This window comes from Pinus tabuliformis, chromosome 5_1 (genome assembly GCF_031772625.1).
Source record: "Pinus tabuliformis cultivar Carrire ecotype Pingquan chromosome 5_1, CPIR1, whole genome shotgun sequence".
Lineage (NCBI taxonomy): Eukaryota > Viridiplantae > Streptophyta > Pinopsida > Pinales > Pinaceae > Pinus > Pinus tabuliformis.
The window spans coordinates 637,432,563-637,446,759 of record NC_142305.1 but is presented as its reverse complement, the minus strand read 5'-3'; the positions used below and the strand labels follow the sequence as shown (position 1 = coordinate 637,446,759).

Genomic DNA, 14,197 nt, shown 5'->3' with positions numbered 1-14,197 from the left:
AATACTTCAAAACATTAGATCTACGTTACATCCATTTTATTATTATCTACTTCAAAAACATTTGTAAGGGTTCCAAACTTTTATAGCTTAGGGTTCGTAAATCAGTGAAGATTTATACATGTCTCTTATTTCACACATTTATTTGGGAGCGGGCGCAAATAAGTGAGATCAGTAAGCAGATAAAACATTTCCAAATACAATTTCATTTTCTAATACAATATTGTTAAAACCTGGTTTTGACTAAGCGGGAAAAGAAGAGAAAGAAATTCTCAGTTGGATATTTTCGGATATATATATATAGAGTAGATTTGAGAAATATTTTGGAATTTAATAAAAAATTGGTGAATTGAAATTATTGATTGGTTTCACTTGGTCATTTTTAAATAAATAGTAAATTTAGAAAAGGACTGGTTTAAAATGGTTAAAGAGTAAAAAAAAAGTTTAATTTTTTTTGTAGAGGCAGTGTTTAAATCTTGTTTTTGATGGCGGAAATGGATTAATCACCTAAAATTTTGAGTTTACAAAAATTCTTGCCGGATTTTCTCTAAATATAACTAGAATTTCCTTAACTTTCCTAACCATTCCTTAAACTAATTAAAATCGAATAAAAAAAAATAAAATTATTAATTTTTTGAATCAAATTCAAAAATATTTCTGAAATCTACATCAACATTAACTCATACACTTTAACAGGCGGGATTAGTGGGATTAATGAATCTGTTCAGCCACCGGTGAACACTGCCATCGGCGGTCCCTGTGAAGATCTCATTCGTCTCCTCGTCATAAGTAAGAAAGGTGATAACTTCGGAGTCCAGTTTCTCATTAGCTATCTTCCCCAAGCACTTCCCTGTTCGTAGGCTGCTTATATTAATGGAGGAACACACAGCAGAATGGCAGTAGGAAATTATGATCTCTTCATCAGACGTAACATAGCTCAGAGAGTTAAACGTGGTGGTCGGATTTCTGGAAGTCCGTTTCACGGCCACACAGTGATCATCCAAATTCCTAACAAGTTCTCCATCGAAGTTGTATATTCGCACCGTTTCCCAGAGCTTGAAAGTGAAGAACTCGTGAGTTCTGGAGAGATATCTGGGGACAGTGTCGGATTCGATGTCTGTTCTGATGATATTGAGGGGGAAATTGTTGATTCCATCGCTAGAAACATCCACGATCAGGAATCCGCTCCGATTCGACTGGCTCAAAACCACCTTTTCTTCCATCAATAACAGGAATTCGAGAGGAGCACCAGTTTGTTTGAGCGGCAGTTCCACTGCTTTCTCGTGCTTTGCTTTACCATCTTTTTTTGAGTAGAAGAAGGCAGGAACCACAGAAGTTGGCAGAAAGCGGTTTTGCAGAGCCATGGTATGCTTGCTTCGGTTATTCCTATTGAACATCGTCATGTACGAGTTCTTCTGATCACTGTATTCAGAATAAAAGTATCTCAAACCAGGAATATTAAAATATTAAAAAAATAAATTGAGTTATTTCGATTATAGATTTCAGGAATATTTAGATAAATAGATAGTTAAGAAAGAGTTCAAATCTTGAAATAATTCTATTTTCAGGAAAAAGAAAATACTCATAATTATCCATTTTCCGAATCTGCAATCAACATAAAAATACCCATGTAATATATTTATTGCCAATAGAGAACCTCTGAAGCTGTAAGTCTCCAATATCCGGCAATTCAAACTTAGGGTGGAAGTCGATTAAGTCGTAGATTATGAATACCCTGAAACGTACAGACAAAAATAAAATCACAAAATATTTTAGCAATGTTGTTTTCTCTATTGCAGACACCTTGAAAACCTTATGTGGAATTGTGAAGTGATAATTTCCTTAATTGGAATATTATGCAAATGGTTCAGTGTTCCTATTTTATTATTTCAATAATCCAAACAAAATTTCGACTTAATACATGATGTTTACTTGAATTTAGTAAACACTTACTCTCTGGTATAGTCATAACCCAGTGCTCTGTTATTGGGCACATCATAATCTAAACAATCATCAATATGCTTTGAACCTGGATACGCATCCCCATTTTTCACAGATCTGAAAGGAAAATATACATTTTATTGGTGAGAGATAATTGTGCCATAAAAATATAATATGCAGTTTATTTATGTAAGTATGTTCTGTGGAACTTTGTTTACAATTTTCTGTGTAATTTCGTTTACCATTTTCTTTGAAGTAATTTTGGGCTTTTTGTTTATTTTATTTATAAAAAGAAAAGCCATATTTCCGGGGCAAAGTGAGCAGATGTGTGAATTTTTTAACAATGAAATTGAGAAAAGTAATTTTATTTTTTATTAACATTTTACTTGAAAAAATAGTGGTTAATGGTGGATTTCAAAATGGTGGTTAATGGTGGATATAACAGGGATTTTTTTTATTTTTTTTTAATTAATGTTTTTAGTAGTATCATTTTATTTGTTATTTATTAATTTGTAAGATAATTTCATAATTATATTAGGTAAATGTGAAAAGACAAGTATAGATTTACAGAAACAATTTAATTAATATTTGAGATTTCATTTACTAATGTAGAGGAGACTATAAGAATATGCTAATTTGTAATAAGAGCATGAGCTTATAAATATAATAAATTACTTTTTTAATAATAAGCTAGGCAAAAAAATTAATAATAACAATAGTAATTCATATTTTTAAGGTTATTATGAAGCCAACCATCAAATTTCCATATGAGACTTTTTATTAGTGGGACAAGGGATCTACCTTTGCCTAAATATGTGACTAGTAAAATCCATGAAGTGTAAATACTTTACCCCACAGATTTGGGACATGTAACCCTTTGTTTGTGTAACCCTTGGTTTGTGGGACAAAGGATCCAGTTTTGCCCAAAAAGATGACTAGTAAAATCTATGAAGTGTGAATACTTTACTCCTTTTGTTTGTGTAACCCTTTGTTTGTTTGTGGGACAAGGGATCCACTTTTGCCTAAAAAGATGACTAGTAAAATATATGAAGTGTGAATACTTTACTTACTCTTGGGATTAGGGACATATAACTTCTCATAAGAAAATATATGCTCCTAACTATTAGATCCACTCAAATTGTACTATATACCATTTTTTTTCCAATTTCTTATAGTATTATTACAAAGAATTTTACTATATATCATTTGTTTTCAATTTCTTATGGTATTATTATCAAATACTTTACAACTCAACCAATTATCATCAAGGAATCAAATATCACAATGTCACCAAATATCATGTCACCAATGGAGAGGATGATAAGCATTTAGCCAAACCACATGAAGTAACCCCAAGTGACACCCAACTCAACCACCAAAAATAAAATAACACCAATTGACACACATAGTTTGATAATTTTAAATCATAAAAATATTGAACTTTTCTAACCCCTTGAGGTTTGATCCTTAGTAGCTGATATAATCTTCTGTAGCCTTGTTAACTAAACCCATCTTCAACCCTTTATACTAGTAAAACTTGACTAGTATAAAACTTGATCTTAATTTCTTTTATATTGAAATAACTCACTTTTAAGATTGAATTATTTTTTTTTATCTATCTCACTTCATCATTATATAAAATAAACTAAAAATTTGAAAATCATGAATGATAGAAATTTTCATATAATTTTGAAATTGATGTATCCATACCTTATATTTATCTCAAATTATTTATACAAGGGAGAAGGGAATTAATTTCTCTTATCAAATTATGTATCTACAAATTATAAATTTCACTTCATACTATATATGAAAGGTATTACAAATTATAAATTTCATATTATATATGTAAGGTTTTAGTTTCTCTTCCCCTTGCACTAATTTCCTCATGGATTTAATCTAGGATTCTTTAACAACTGTGTACGGAGTAAGAGATGGCATACTCAATTTTGAAGCTCAGAAGCTGATCAAACTGGCTCCTTATAATATCTCGACTAACAACCGGTTTCTTTAGAACAAGCAACGAATCATCGTTAACGTTGTAAGCAATATTGACTATAAGCTCCTCCCCCTCGGTTGCCTCAATCTCACATATTTCCACGTTTGTTGAATCTAGTTATCAGAGAGCAAATCAAATTTATCAGCTCCTATTATATTATCAGCTAATAAAAACACCCCAACAGACAATATATATATATAAACTCAGCCGTACTTCTTTGAAACGCCGTCACTGTTGCCTGATTGTTCCACACTGCGAACACTATATCTTCTGTGCAAACAATATCAGAAACTTCCGAGATTGACGGATTTTCAAGTTCACCACCAATACATGCCTGCAGAAGCGCAAGAGATTTACAAATAGGTTTGTTCTAAGAGTAACTGAAAAAACTGAAGAAAAAAAATGGAAATGAACTGCATGAACATTGACCTGTGAATCGTAACCACCATCGTATTTTGAGAGATGTTGTGTTATCTGCAACTCTGGGACGATCTCATCATCGTGCTGGGGGTCTTGGAAATCCCCGGGGGATATTGACTCATCAGCATCGACAATGTTTTGATCCGCGTCCATGCTGCTAATTATTATCAGATCACACCATGCTTCCAAAACCAGAGATTGTTTATGATGTTGGGATTGGACACACGGGCAGGTTAAGCCATCAAGGGATTAACGGGAAGTTATTGATGACCGTTTGTTATTCCCTGTTCGTTATTTAACCGCCAAGGAAAAGTGTTTGGAAAGTTTGGAGAGATGATTCATAAATTTATTTATGAGTGTAAAATTTATATGGTTAAATGGCAATAGCTCCAATGGTAGTATTTAATTTAATTCCCTTTTACACAGGGTTCTGTTTTTCAGAGACTTGTTAACTTGTATAAAAAAAATTGAACAATTTGAAAATTTGAATGAGTAATTGGTGAAGCCGGAAAAAGCAACCATTTGAATATTTTGATATTAAAATGAAAAGGGATAGTTATTATAATTCAATTCCCAGTCTTTTAGCAATCGTTTAATTCTCTTTGATTCTTTCCACAATCTCCTTCTCCCAGTCTTCCATCACAATCTTTTAATTCTCTTCTGATTCTTTCCACAATCCCCTTGTCCTAGTCTTCTTTCCAAAATTACAGATGAAAATTAATTATTTCATATCATATACTAAATTTTAAAAAGTAATATATTTTTATTTAATAATTCTAGATGTAATATAGATTTAGATTCCTTACTAAATATAAAATATTTGATAAATAAAATAAGTGCATTATGGATGTTTTCTTTATTTATAATCATTGGTTCACAATTGGGTGTGAGTGTCCCCTCCCAATCTTCAACCAGAAGTTACATAGCCATGGTGAGAGTAGATTATCCTATTATACATGTGTAAGCCCCACGCAATAATAGTAATAGATTTATATTATTTTTAATATTTATATGTAACTTTTACATTAATTATATAAATTCGACTGGTTAAAATTTTAAAATGGTGAAAATAAGATATATTTTCTAAATTTAAAACTGTGAAAATAATATATATTTTTTAAGTTTATCTTGAAGTTTTTAAATGAAAAAATTATAATAATTTTTAATATATTTAAACATTAAATAATATTTAATTTATTATTGAACCATATTTTAATTTAAAATTTTAAAAACAAAGTAATATATTTTTAAAGATAAAATTGAAAAATATTTTTAATATATTTAAAAATAGATGGTTGTTTGATATAAATTTTAATATTCGCATATTAATATGTTTATATATTGTTGGCAATTTCTAGTAGATACATGGAAATAGTAAAGAATCACCATGTTTTAATTAAAAACACATCCCCTTTACACACCCTTATGGTGTTAAGGTAAAAAAAATCTAATATTTAAAAATAGGAGATGAAATCTAATATTTAAAAATAGGATATCAACCTCATTTGCATTTTTATATTCTCATATATTTAAAAATTGTTTTGATTTAATATTAAAAAATTAGAAAGAGACGAGTCTCATTTGCATTTTCTTATTTTTATATATTTAAAAAACGTTTTCGATCCTAGATAGCAATGTTATTATTTCCTCTAAGCTTATTTAACCACCAAGATTATGTGGTACTATTGGAGAAAACCACAAATTCCACTTAGGAAGGATCAATTATCACCTATATGAATTTTATTCATGATAACAATATCCCCATTTATATCTTACATTTATCCTTAATAGAAGATGCCCTTCACTAGTTATATCATCTCCTTAAATGTTTATTTTACTATACTTTGACATTTTACTAGAGTATTCAATAATTCAACACTTTGAAACGAAGTGATTATCTTGTGATTACCTTCTTTAAGATTAAAGAAGGAGAAAGGGATCCTAATTCAACTTTCATCCATGGATGTAGTAATACTTTGCATGAATATGCAATAATTATACCCAGAAACACCCTTTATCACCTCCTCACTAATGTTTTAAACTAAGAAACCAGAGTCAAATCTTATCTTGCTAGCCCCGTTAAACTAAATTGTCCATTCACAACTTCTTTTAGAAAATAATGGAAGTATTACAACCACTATGTGAGATATGTAATCCAAAGTTTCTGACCACTAAGTCTCTAGTAAGAATGCAACACGCGGCAAGATGACATAAGTACCCCCACCAAATAAAACTAAAAATAAAAATGAAACCATGTTCTAAAACCAATAAGAGGAGACACCTAATCTCTATACCTAAAATATTAGCAAGTTATGTAAATGCCACTACCCCAAAAATCATATCACATATAAGTGCCACGATCTTAATAGTTGAATATAAAAGTTTCCAACATGAAACACCTTCCAAACCTAAAATCATCATTGTAAACATAAATATCATGCTTGTTTCCTATAATAAACAAATTCCTTATCACAATACTCCAAATCCTTCTAATAAGAATAGTTGGGCTTCCCCAAACATGACTTTGAGTATTATAATAAAGAATATGATGAGGCTCATGTTAAATCTCTTAAGAATATAGGGAAGGCTCATGTTGACCCTTCTTCTATTTAACCCACCCTTACAATTGTGGAAAAGATTCATGTCGATAGAAAAACTCCTAGTGAAGCAAGAACTACCCTATATTGGATTAGATTTATGATTCTCTCTCACCCTAAAAGTTAATTTTCTCTATCTAGTTTATTTCTAACCTCCTTGACCTTGATACTATCCTTCTAATACAAAAGGTAAAATTATCTTCCAATATCATTTTACTAATTGAATAACCCTTAGACTCATTAATGTTGATGGTACCATAGCTTATCGATAGATCAACGTTGCGACTCGTACCAAATGGGAATTTCCTCCCCACTCCTTTGACCTCTCCTAGCCACTCTAATCGTGCTAGGAAATCATTTTGTTCATCTTATACATCTCTAATATAGATACCACTCTCACATGTCCCCATCATATGTTACATTAGTATTTTCTAAGCATTCCCTAGCTAGATGGATCATATTATTATATCCCTCCCTTATTTATCCATTTCAATCCCTTATTTCTCCCTTTATCTTTCCCAAGTTCAATCACCCTCTCCCTCCTTTAATTTATCTTGCATTCCTTAACTAAAGGATCATCAGGATAAAATGGTTAACCTAATCTTCATCTAGATCCATCACAATTAATATTCCATTATAGGTGGAAATGTAGCCCTACATAATCCCTTGAAATTGTATCATCTCCTCTTGTCATTCTCTTGGTGGTAATTGATTATCTCTTACCCCATGGGCCCTTTAAGGGTTCCATAAATCTAAGGCAAAGGCTCTCAATTTTGTTATGAACTCTCTAACTCTTCACATAGAGAAATGAAAACCTTTTAGTATTACTTATGGGAGACTTGAAGTATAAGATCCTCCTTAGTTTCCCATGGTTGGATGCAATGTTGTTATCCCTAGCACCTTCATAGGTGAGTGATTTTTCTGACATGAAGGTGAGATTTATCCCAAATAGTGGGATTCTTCTCCCTTCTCTCTCTACCCTAAGGCTATGGCCAAGGTTAATTCTTTAGTATCCTCAACATAGTCTCCTAGAAATTTTGAAGCTTCCTCCCCCTATTAACTATCCTCCAAAGTCAAACTAATTATCTCAAACTCTCTTCTATCCTATCCCTCATTCAATCATCTTGATCCATATCCTTGTCTCACCTTCTCTGGTCTACCTAGGGTAAACCTTCCTCTTCTCTCTTCTAGATTCTCATGTATTTATTTTTTTCTCTTCCATCATCTCCTAGTCTTACCTTTATACCCAAAACACTTGGAAATGCTTCAAATTTTCTTCTTTTCCTTCCACTCGTAACCTAGGTTTATACTTAATTAAAATGGTTTCCATATTTTAATATGTTTCTGGAGGTTGAATGAATGCCTATCATGAATATGACCTATTTATTGTGTCTTGGTACTTTATTTGTTAGTATTTCCCAAGAAATAAAAAGCTCCTTAATTTCTCATATTTTCCATCCCATTTATTTCTCACCTTTATTTTCCACACTTTCCCTAATCTACTAAAAAAAACCCTTCTTTTTCATCCCTTCACTTCTTGTATCTTCACCAATGGTTGGATTTATCTTGATTGTTATCTTCATTAGGGCCTAGAGATGAATTCACCCTTGATGCTACTAATTGGAATTCTTCTTCTTAGCCTCTTTATGAAATTTATCTTGGTTGTCTTACTTTATGGACCATATATATGGGATCACCTTCTCAAACATTACTCCAATTTCCCCTTTCTCATACCTCTTTCCTTTGTTAGTTATAATCTTTTGTCACTTCATATCATCATTATACTTTGTTATTTATTCCCTAGCATATTCTCTTCTTGTGTCCTACCTTCTCTAAATTTTTCATAGCATCATTACCTCTCACCTTTTTCCTTCACTAATTCTAAATTAGAGTTTCCATCTCTTGTCTCTTTCCTTCATTATATTTTCCATAGAATTACTACTACTCCTTAGTTTTTGTTTATAGTTCTACCCTAACTCTATCACATCCTTTCTTCTCTTTTTCCATACCTTTGGTCATATCTCTTCTTCCTTGTGATTTTTTCTTTATCTCTCGTTTGTAAAGGAAAGCCACCAATATTTATGGTACAAACCTTGGTATAACACTAACCATACCATGGTCACATCTTTCTCATGCCTCAAATATATTTCACATAATTAACTCTCATTGTTATATAAGTGCATTCTATGAAACATGTTCTTTCAAAATTATAAGAAGTCAATGAATACAATCTACTTCGAGGTTAGAACCTTCTTTTACAATGAATATAATGCAAGAGAAAATATGATGATATTGGGTCTAGGTTTCCTCTGTATGTTAAGAAATGCCTTGTTATTTGGAACTATGTATCAATCTCATCATCACTCTTACCTTGGAAATCCACTAGGGTATAATAATGTTACTAACTTAATGATAACTTTAACCTCGAGACGAGAACTCTTTCTAAAAAAAAAAACCTTATTTTTGCACCAAAAAACATGAAAAACATTGTCAAATTGAAAAGTCGTGATGTTGCATCACACTTTTTTAATCTTAAAACATTTATAATCCATGGCATTAAAAACCAAAATCATGATCATGGAAAACCTTAAGAATCTAACGTTTTTTAACCATGGAATTAAAACCAAATATCATGTGTATAAAAAAATCTTAAAAATTTAACATTTTTCAACCATGCCATTATAAACCAAATATCATGACTAGAAAAAAAAAAACTTAAAAATCAACACCTAAATCAAAGAATAATTCTAATGAGAGAAACCCTTTTTAAAAGCTAAGAGTATAACTCTTTTAAGCTTTTAGGAAACTTGATCTATTTTCAATGGACCATTAAAATTGCAATAAATTTTAATTATAGTTTATAAAATCATCATTAATGTACATAAAATCATGAAAAACACCCTTTAAAAAATGATGTAATGCTATATATATATATATATATATATATATATATATATATATATATATATATATATATATTCCAAATAAAAAAAATAGATAAATAAAATGATTAACCAAAAAAATAAAATAATTTCAAAATAAATTTAGAAATAAAAATAAATATAATCAACAAAAATTAAAAATTAAAATTTATATATATATACTTACTCTAAAACAAGAAATTTTAGGCAGAAACTGAAGGTTTTATATTGTTTAGTCATTGGGGAAACCTCACCCTATCCAAAAATGTACCCTTAGAAGAGAGACATAAGAAAAATAAAACTTGGGAACGGATATCCCACTAATAAATCATTCTTGAAAGAAGGTATCATAAATGTAGTAAATGCGGAAAGAAAGTTTCTAAAATGTAGTGATGTAGTCTTTCATTAAACTTGGTTATCTAAGCTTTGTTAATTGGCCCAAATGATGAGTGTTTGTGTCAAAATATTAAAAAATATTAGTAGCAATTGAATATAATAAATTTAACCTCTATGGGAATTATTATGCTATTACCACTCCAAATTTATTCACAACCACTTTAGGAAGGCGAAAATAATGAAAAAAGGGGCTATACTTGAGCCCCATGGTATGGGACTATTCAACTCCCTCAAGGTGTAATAAATGTAGACAAGCTATCTTGTAATTTGTCTCGCTTTTGCAGCATGGCAAGTTTTCTATTAAGTATACCAAAGATTTTCTTGATATCGGCTTGTGCTTTGTTGAATTTGGTTTCCAATGAAGCACATAATTATTCCACCCTAGTAACATGTGCGGCATAATCTTGGCTCAAGTTGTGATCTCGAGGAGGTACACAAGAAGAAAGTTGATGGGATAGAGAGGCTATTAGGTCAAAAAAAGAAAATCTTAGGAGAGATTTGTTTGAATGCGATGAGGGTGAATTTTAATAGCTAGTGAGGTAGGTAGTTAGTAACAAGGCAAGTCCTTCCACAAAAAAATGCTTATAAAAGAGGGTTAGTAATGTGATAAGAATAACCTATATATTCTCGTGAAATATGTCATTGATAATGGTGCTATTTATACCATTTTTTGAATAATTTTACTCATATTGTTCAAATTCCTAATAGTGGAGATTGTGTAGGAATTTCTAAAACTAGAGTAGGAAGTAAGGTTTCCAATGGATGAATATCAAGAATTTCAACGCAAATATTATTATTAGGTTCTTTATGGTTTGATTACAAAATGTATATTTTTATAGGTCATAAGGACAAGGGAGTTTTTTGTGCCTATCTATATGATATCTTAATGGGGTCCAATATTAGCACTTGGACTAATATCTTAGGGCGCTAACTAAGGAGGTATAACCATAGCCTTAGTCATACTACCTAATTAATTAGGTATGAGAGAGTAATCATTCTGAATATTTTTCTCAATGCCACTAAAGCAATGAGGTATTTGAGAAGTTTACCTAAGGTTAATTTCAAGGTACCTATAGGACTCCCAATATACCTAAGAATGCATGGAAGTAAATTCCATACATAGTGTTGTTTGATGTAGTACTACTCAAAGGGGTACCAACATGGGTTGCAAGGGTTTCCAACCAAGTGAAATCTCTTGAGTTTCTTACATGTATGCTCCCCCAACCATAGGTTAAACTGCTTCATGAGATATCTCTGTGTTTTTATAAATTATGGAACATGTCTCTAGCTTGAAAAAAGACAAAATTATTATAAAAAATGTGCCAAGGAATTTCTCTAATATCTCTTGTGATGTACCAATTATAAATATTCATAGAATAAGTTACAAACAATATTTTGTAATATTGTGAAAAGAAAAATAAAAATAAAGACAATAGATCATATGAACCAAAATAGGGTATCTTTATTTATATGGAAGCAATGTTAAGTTTACTCTTGAAATAGAGAACTTCCAATATAGCAAAGCTCACACTACAAATGATTTCCAAGAAACCTTTTATAATGCTTCTACATCTTTATATAGTACTTTCTATCTCCTTAGGACATTTTAGAAAGGGGAATTTCTAGTAGGAAAAAACTTCTAGAAAAGCTTCTTATAATAATCATGCTCACATTCCAACATGGGCATTATTTACAAGCGATGACATCCATACATAGTGATACATAGTAATCTATGTACTGGGGTGTAAAGGAGATTAGGTGCCTAACATTTTATGACCACACAAATAAGTAATCTATGAGAAGAAGAAAAGATAGTTGAATAAGGAGAAGCATTGATCACTACTTAGATTTATTGAGATAGTGATTCAAAGTCTAAATCTAAAATCTTATTGTACATAGGAAACATGTGAAGAGACCAAATGAATTTCAAGGTTTCCAAAATTCCTTGGCATGAGTGGCATGGAATAAATGTAGTATCATCTTTCAATGAACCCAAAACTTAATGATTTCAAAAAAAATTCTATCACATGAAGGAATATTCCCTAATGAAAATGGAAAGAGGAAGAATCAAACTAATTATTGTGTGTTATGTAAATGTGCATATATGTAATTGCATATACAATTAAAATAAAAACATTATTTAATCACCTCAAAATCATTCCCATGACTACTCCCATTCCCTCAACTACCTTTCCACATAATGATGTAATCAATCAAACCATATTCTTGTATATCATGGATCAACCAGAGATGTTGAGACCAAACCCCATAATGCTTTGCATTATAAGACCATTCAGGAATAGAGAGGGAGAAATACCATAAATAATCATATCCCATAAATAAACAAGAAGAGTGACCATCAGTTATGCCCCATGAATAACATTAAACCATATGATTTATATTATAAACCCGAGGGATTATCATTATAAATTGAAGGAATTAATATTATAAATCAAAGGGATTAATAAACCCAAGTATGAGCACTATAAACCCAAGGAATTAGTGAACCCAAGAGATTAATAAATCCAAGGTATTAATATTATAAACCTAGGGGATTAATGAATACAGAAGATAATTTTTATAAACCAAAAGGATTAATAAACCCAAGCGGTTATTAATATTATAAACCTAAGGGATTAATAAAACCAAAGGATCATTAATATTACGAAATCAACAGATCAATAAACCCAAGCGTTTAATATTATAAACCCAAAGGTTCAATAAACCAAAGGATTAACATTATAATTGCAAGAGATTAAAAAATGAAAGAGATTATAAATAAATATAAGGAATAAATATTATAAACTCAAGTGATTATAATTCTAAACCCAAGGTATTAATAAACCCAAAGGATTATTAATATTCTAAACCCAAGGGATTATAAAGCCAAGGAATTATAAACACTAGGATTAACACGAAACTATAGGATTAATATTATACACTCTAATATTAAAACACTAATATATTATGCATATTATGGATTAATATTATGAACCCAAGGTATTAAATGCAAAATATTAATAAACCAAAGAGACTAATAATATTATAAACTTAGGGGATAAATATTATAAATCCAAGAGATAAGAAACCCAAGGGAATAATATTAAAACGTAGGATTAATATTATAAACCCAATGGATTAAAAACCCTAAGACTAATATTAGAAAGTCTATAATTAATAAACCAAATGGATTAATACTATAGATCAAAGGGATTAAGAAACCAAAATGATTATTAATATTATAAGCCCAAGGGATTTATATTATAAACCCAACATAATAATAATCAAATGATTAACATTATAAACCCAAGGAATGAATATAAAAAAACCCAATGGTTTAATATTATAAACCCTTGGGATTTATATTATAAATTTAAGATATCAATAAACCCAATGGATAAATATTATAAACCCAAGGGGTTAATATAACAAGTGAACCCAAGGGATTAATATTATAAATAAAACCAGGAGATTAATATTATAAAACTAAGAAATTAATAGTAAACTCTAATATTAGTATTATAAACCCTAAAAATAATATCAATCCTAAGATTAATGTTATGAACCCTAAGAATAAAAACCCTAATATGTTATTATACACATTACGGATTAATATTATAAACCAAAGGTATTAATAAACCCAAGAGATTATAAACCCTAGGATTAATATTATAAACCCAAGGTATTAAAAACTATATGATTAATATTATAAACCTTATGATTATAAACATTAAGATTATAAACCCTAAACCCAATATTATAAACCAAAATATTAAACCATAATTTGTTCAATGTCGCAATGCAACATCAAATTAATTGCAATGTAGTGTATCATTGTGACAATGATTATCACCCAACATGTCGGATTGCGATGTTGGATAAATTGTAATATAATGTAACATTGCAATAATGTCTTTCATAGTGCG

The 14,197-nt window shown here is 30.2% G+C and overlaps 1 protein-coding gene across 1 annotated transcript; it reads right to left on the bottom strand.

The window, feature by feature from the left end:
• Positions 1-686: 686 nt before the first annotated feature.
• On the bottom strand, positions 687-4,510 carry LOC149166580 (uncharacterized). The gene is made up of 6 exons (XM_089430198.1): positions 4,367-4,510; positions 4,151-4,271; positions 3,882-4,050; positions 1,951-2,055; positions 1,655-1,732; positions 687-1,419 (listed from the first exon to the last, which is right to left on the bottom strand). Exons 1-6 carry the CDS (start codon positions 4,508-4,510, stop codon positions 687-689), a joined length of 1,350 nt encoding a protein of 449 aa, XP_089286324.1.
• Positions 4,511-14,197: the final 9,687 nt, after the last annotated feature.

Coding starts and splice junctions, on each gene's coding strand:
- LOC149166580 (XM_089430198.1), bottom strand. CDS start 4,510: ATGGACGCGGATCAAAACATTGTCGATGCTGATGAGTCAATATCCCCC. Junction 1,733..1,950: donor GGTTATGACTATACCAGAGA/GTAAGTGTTTAC, acceptor TGTACGTTTCAG/GGTATTCATAATCTACGACT. Junction 1,420..1,654: donor GGAGACTTACAGCTTCAGAG/GTTCTCTATTGG, acceptor TTCTGAATACAG/TGATCAGAAGAACTCGTACA.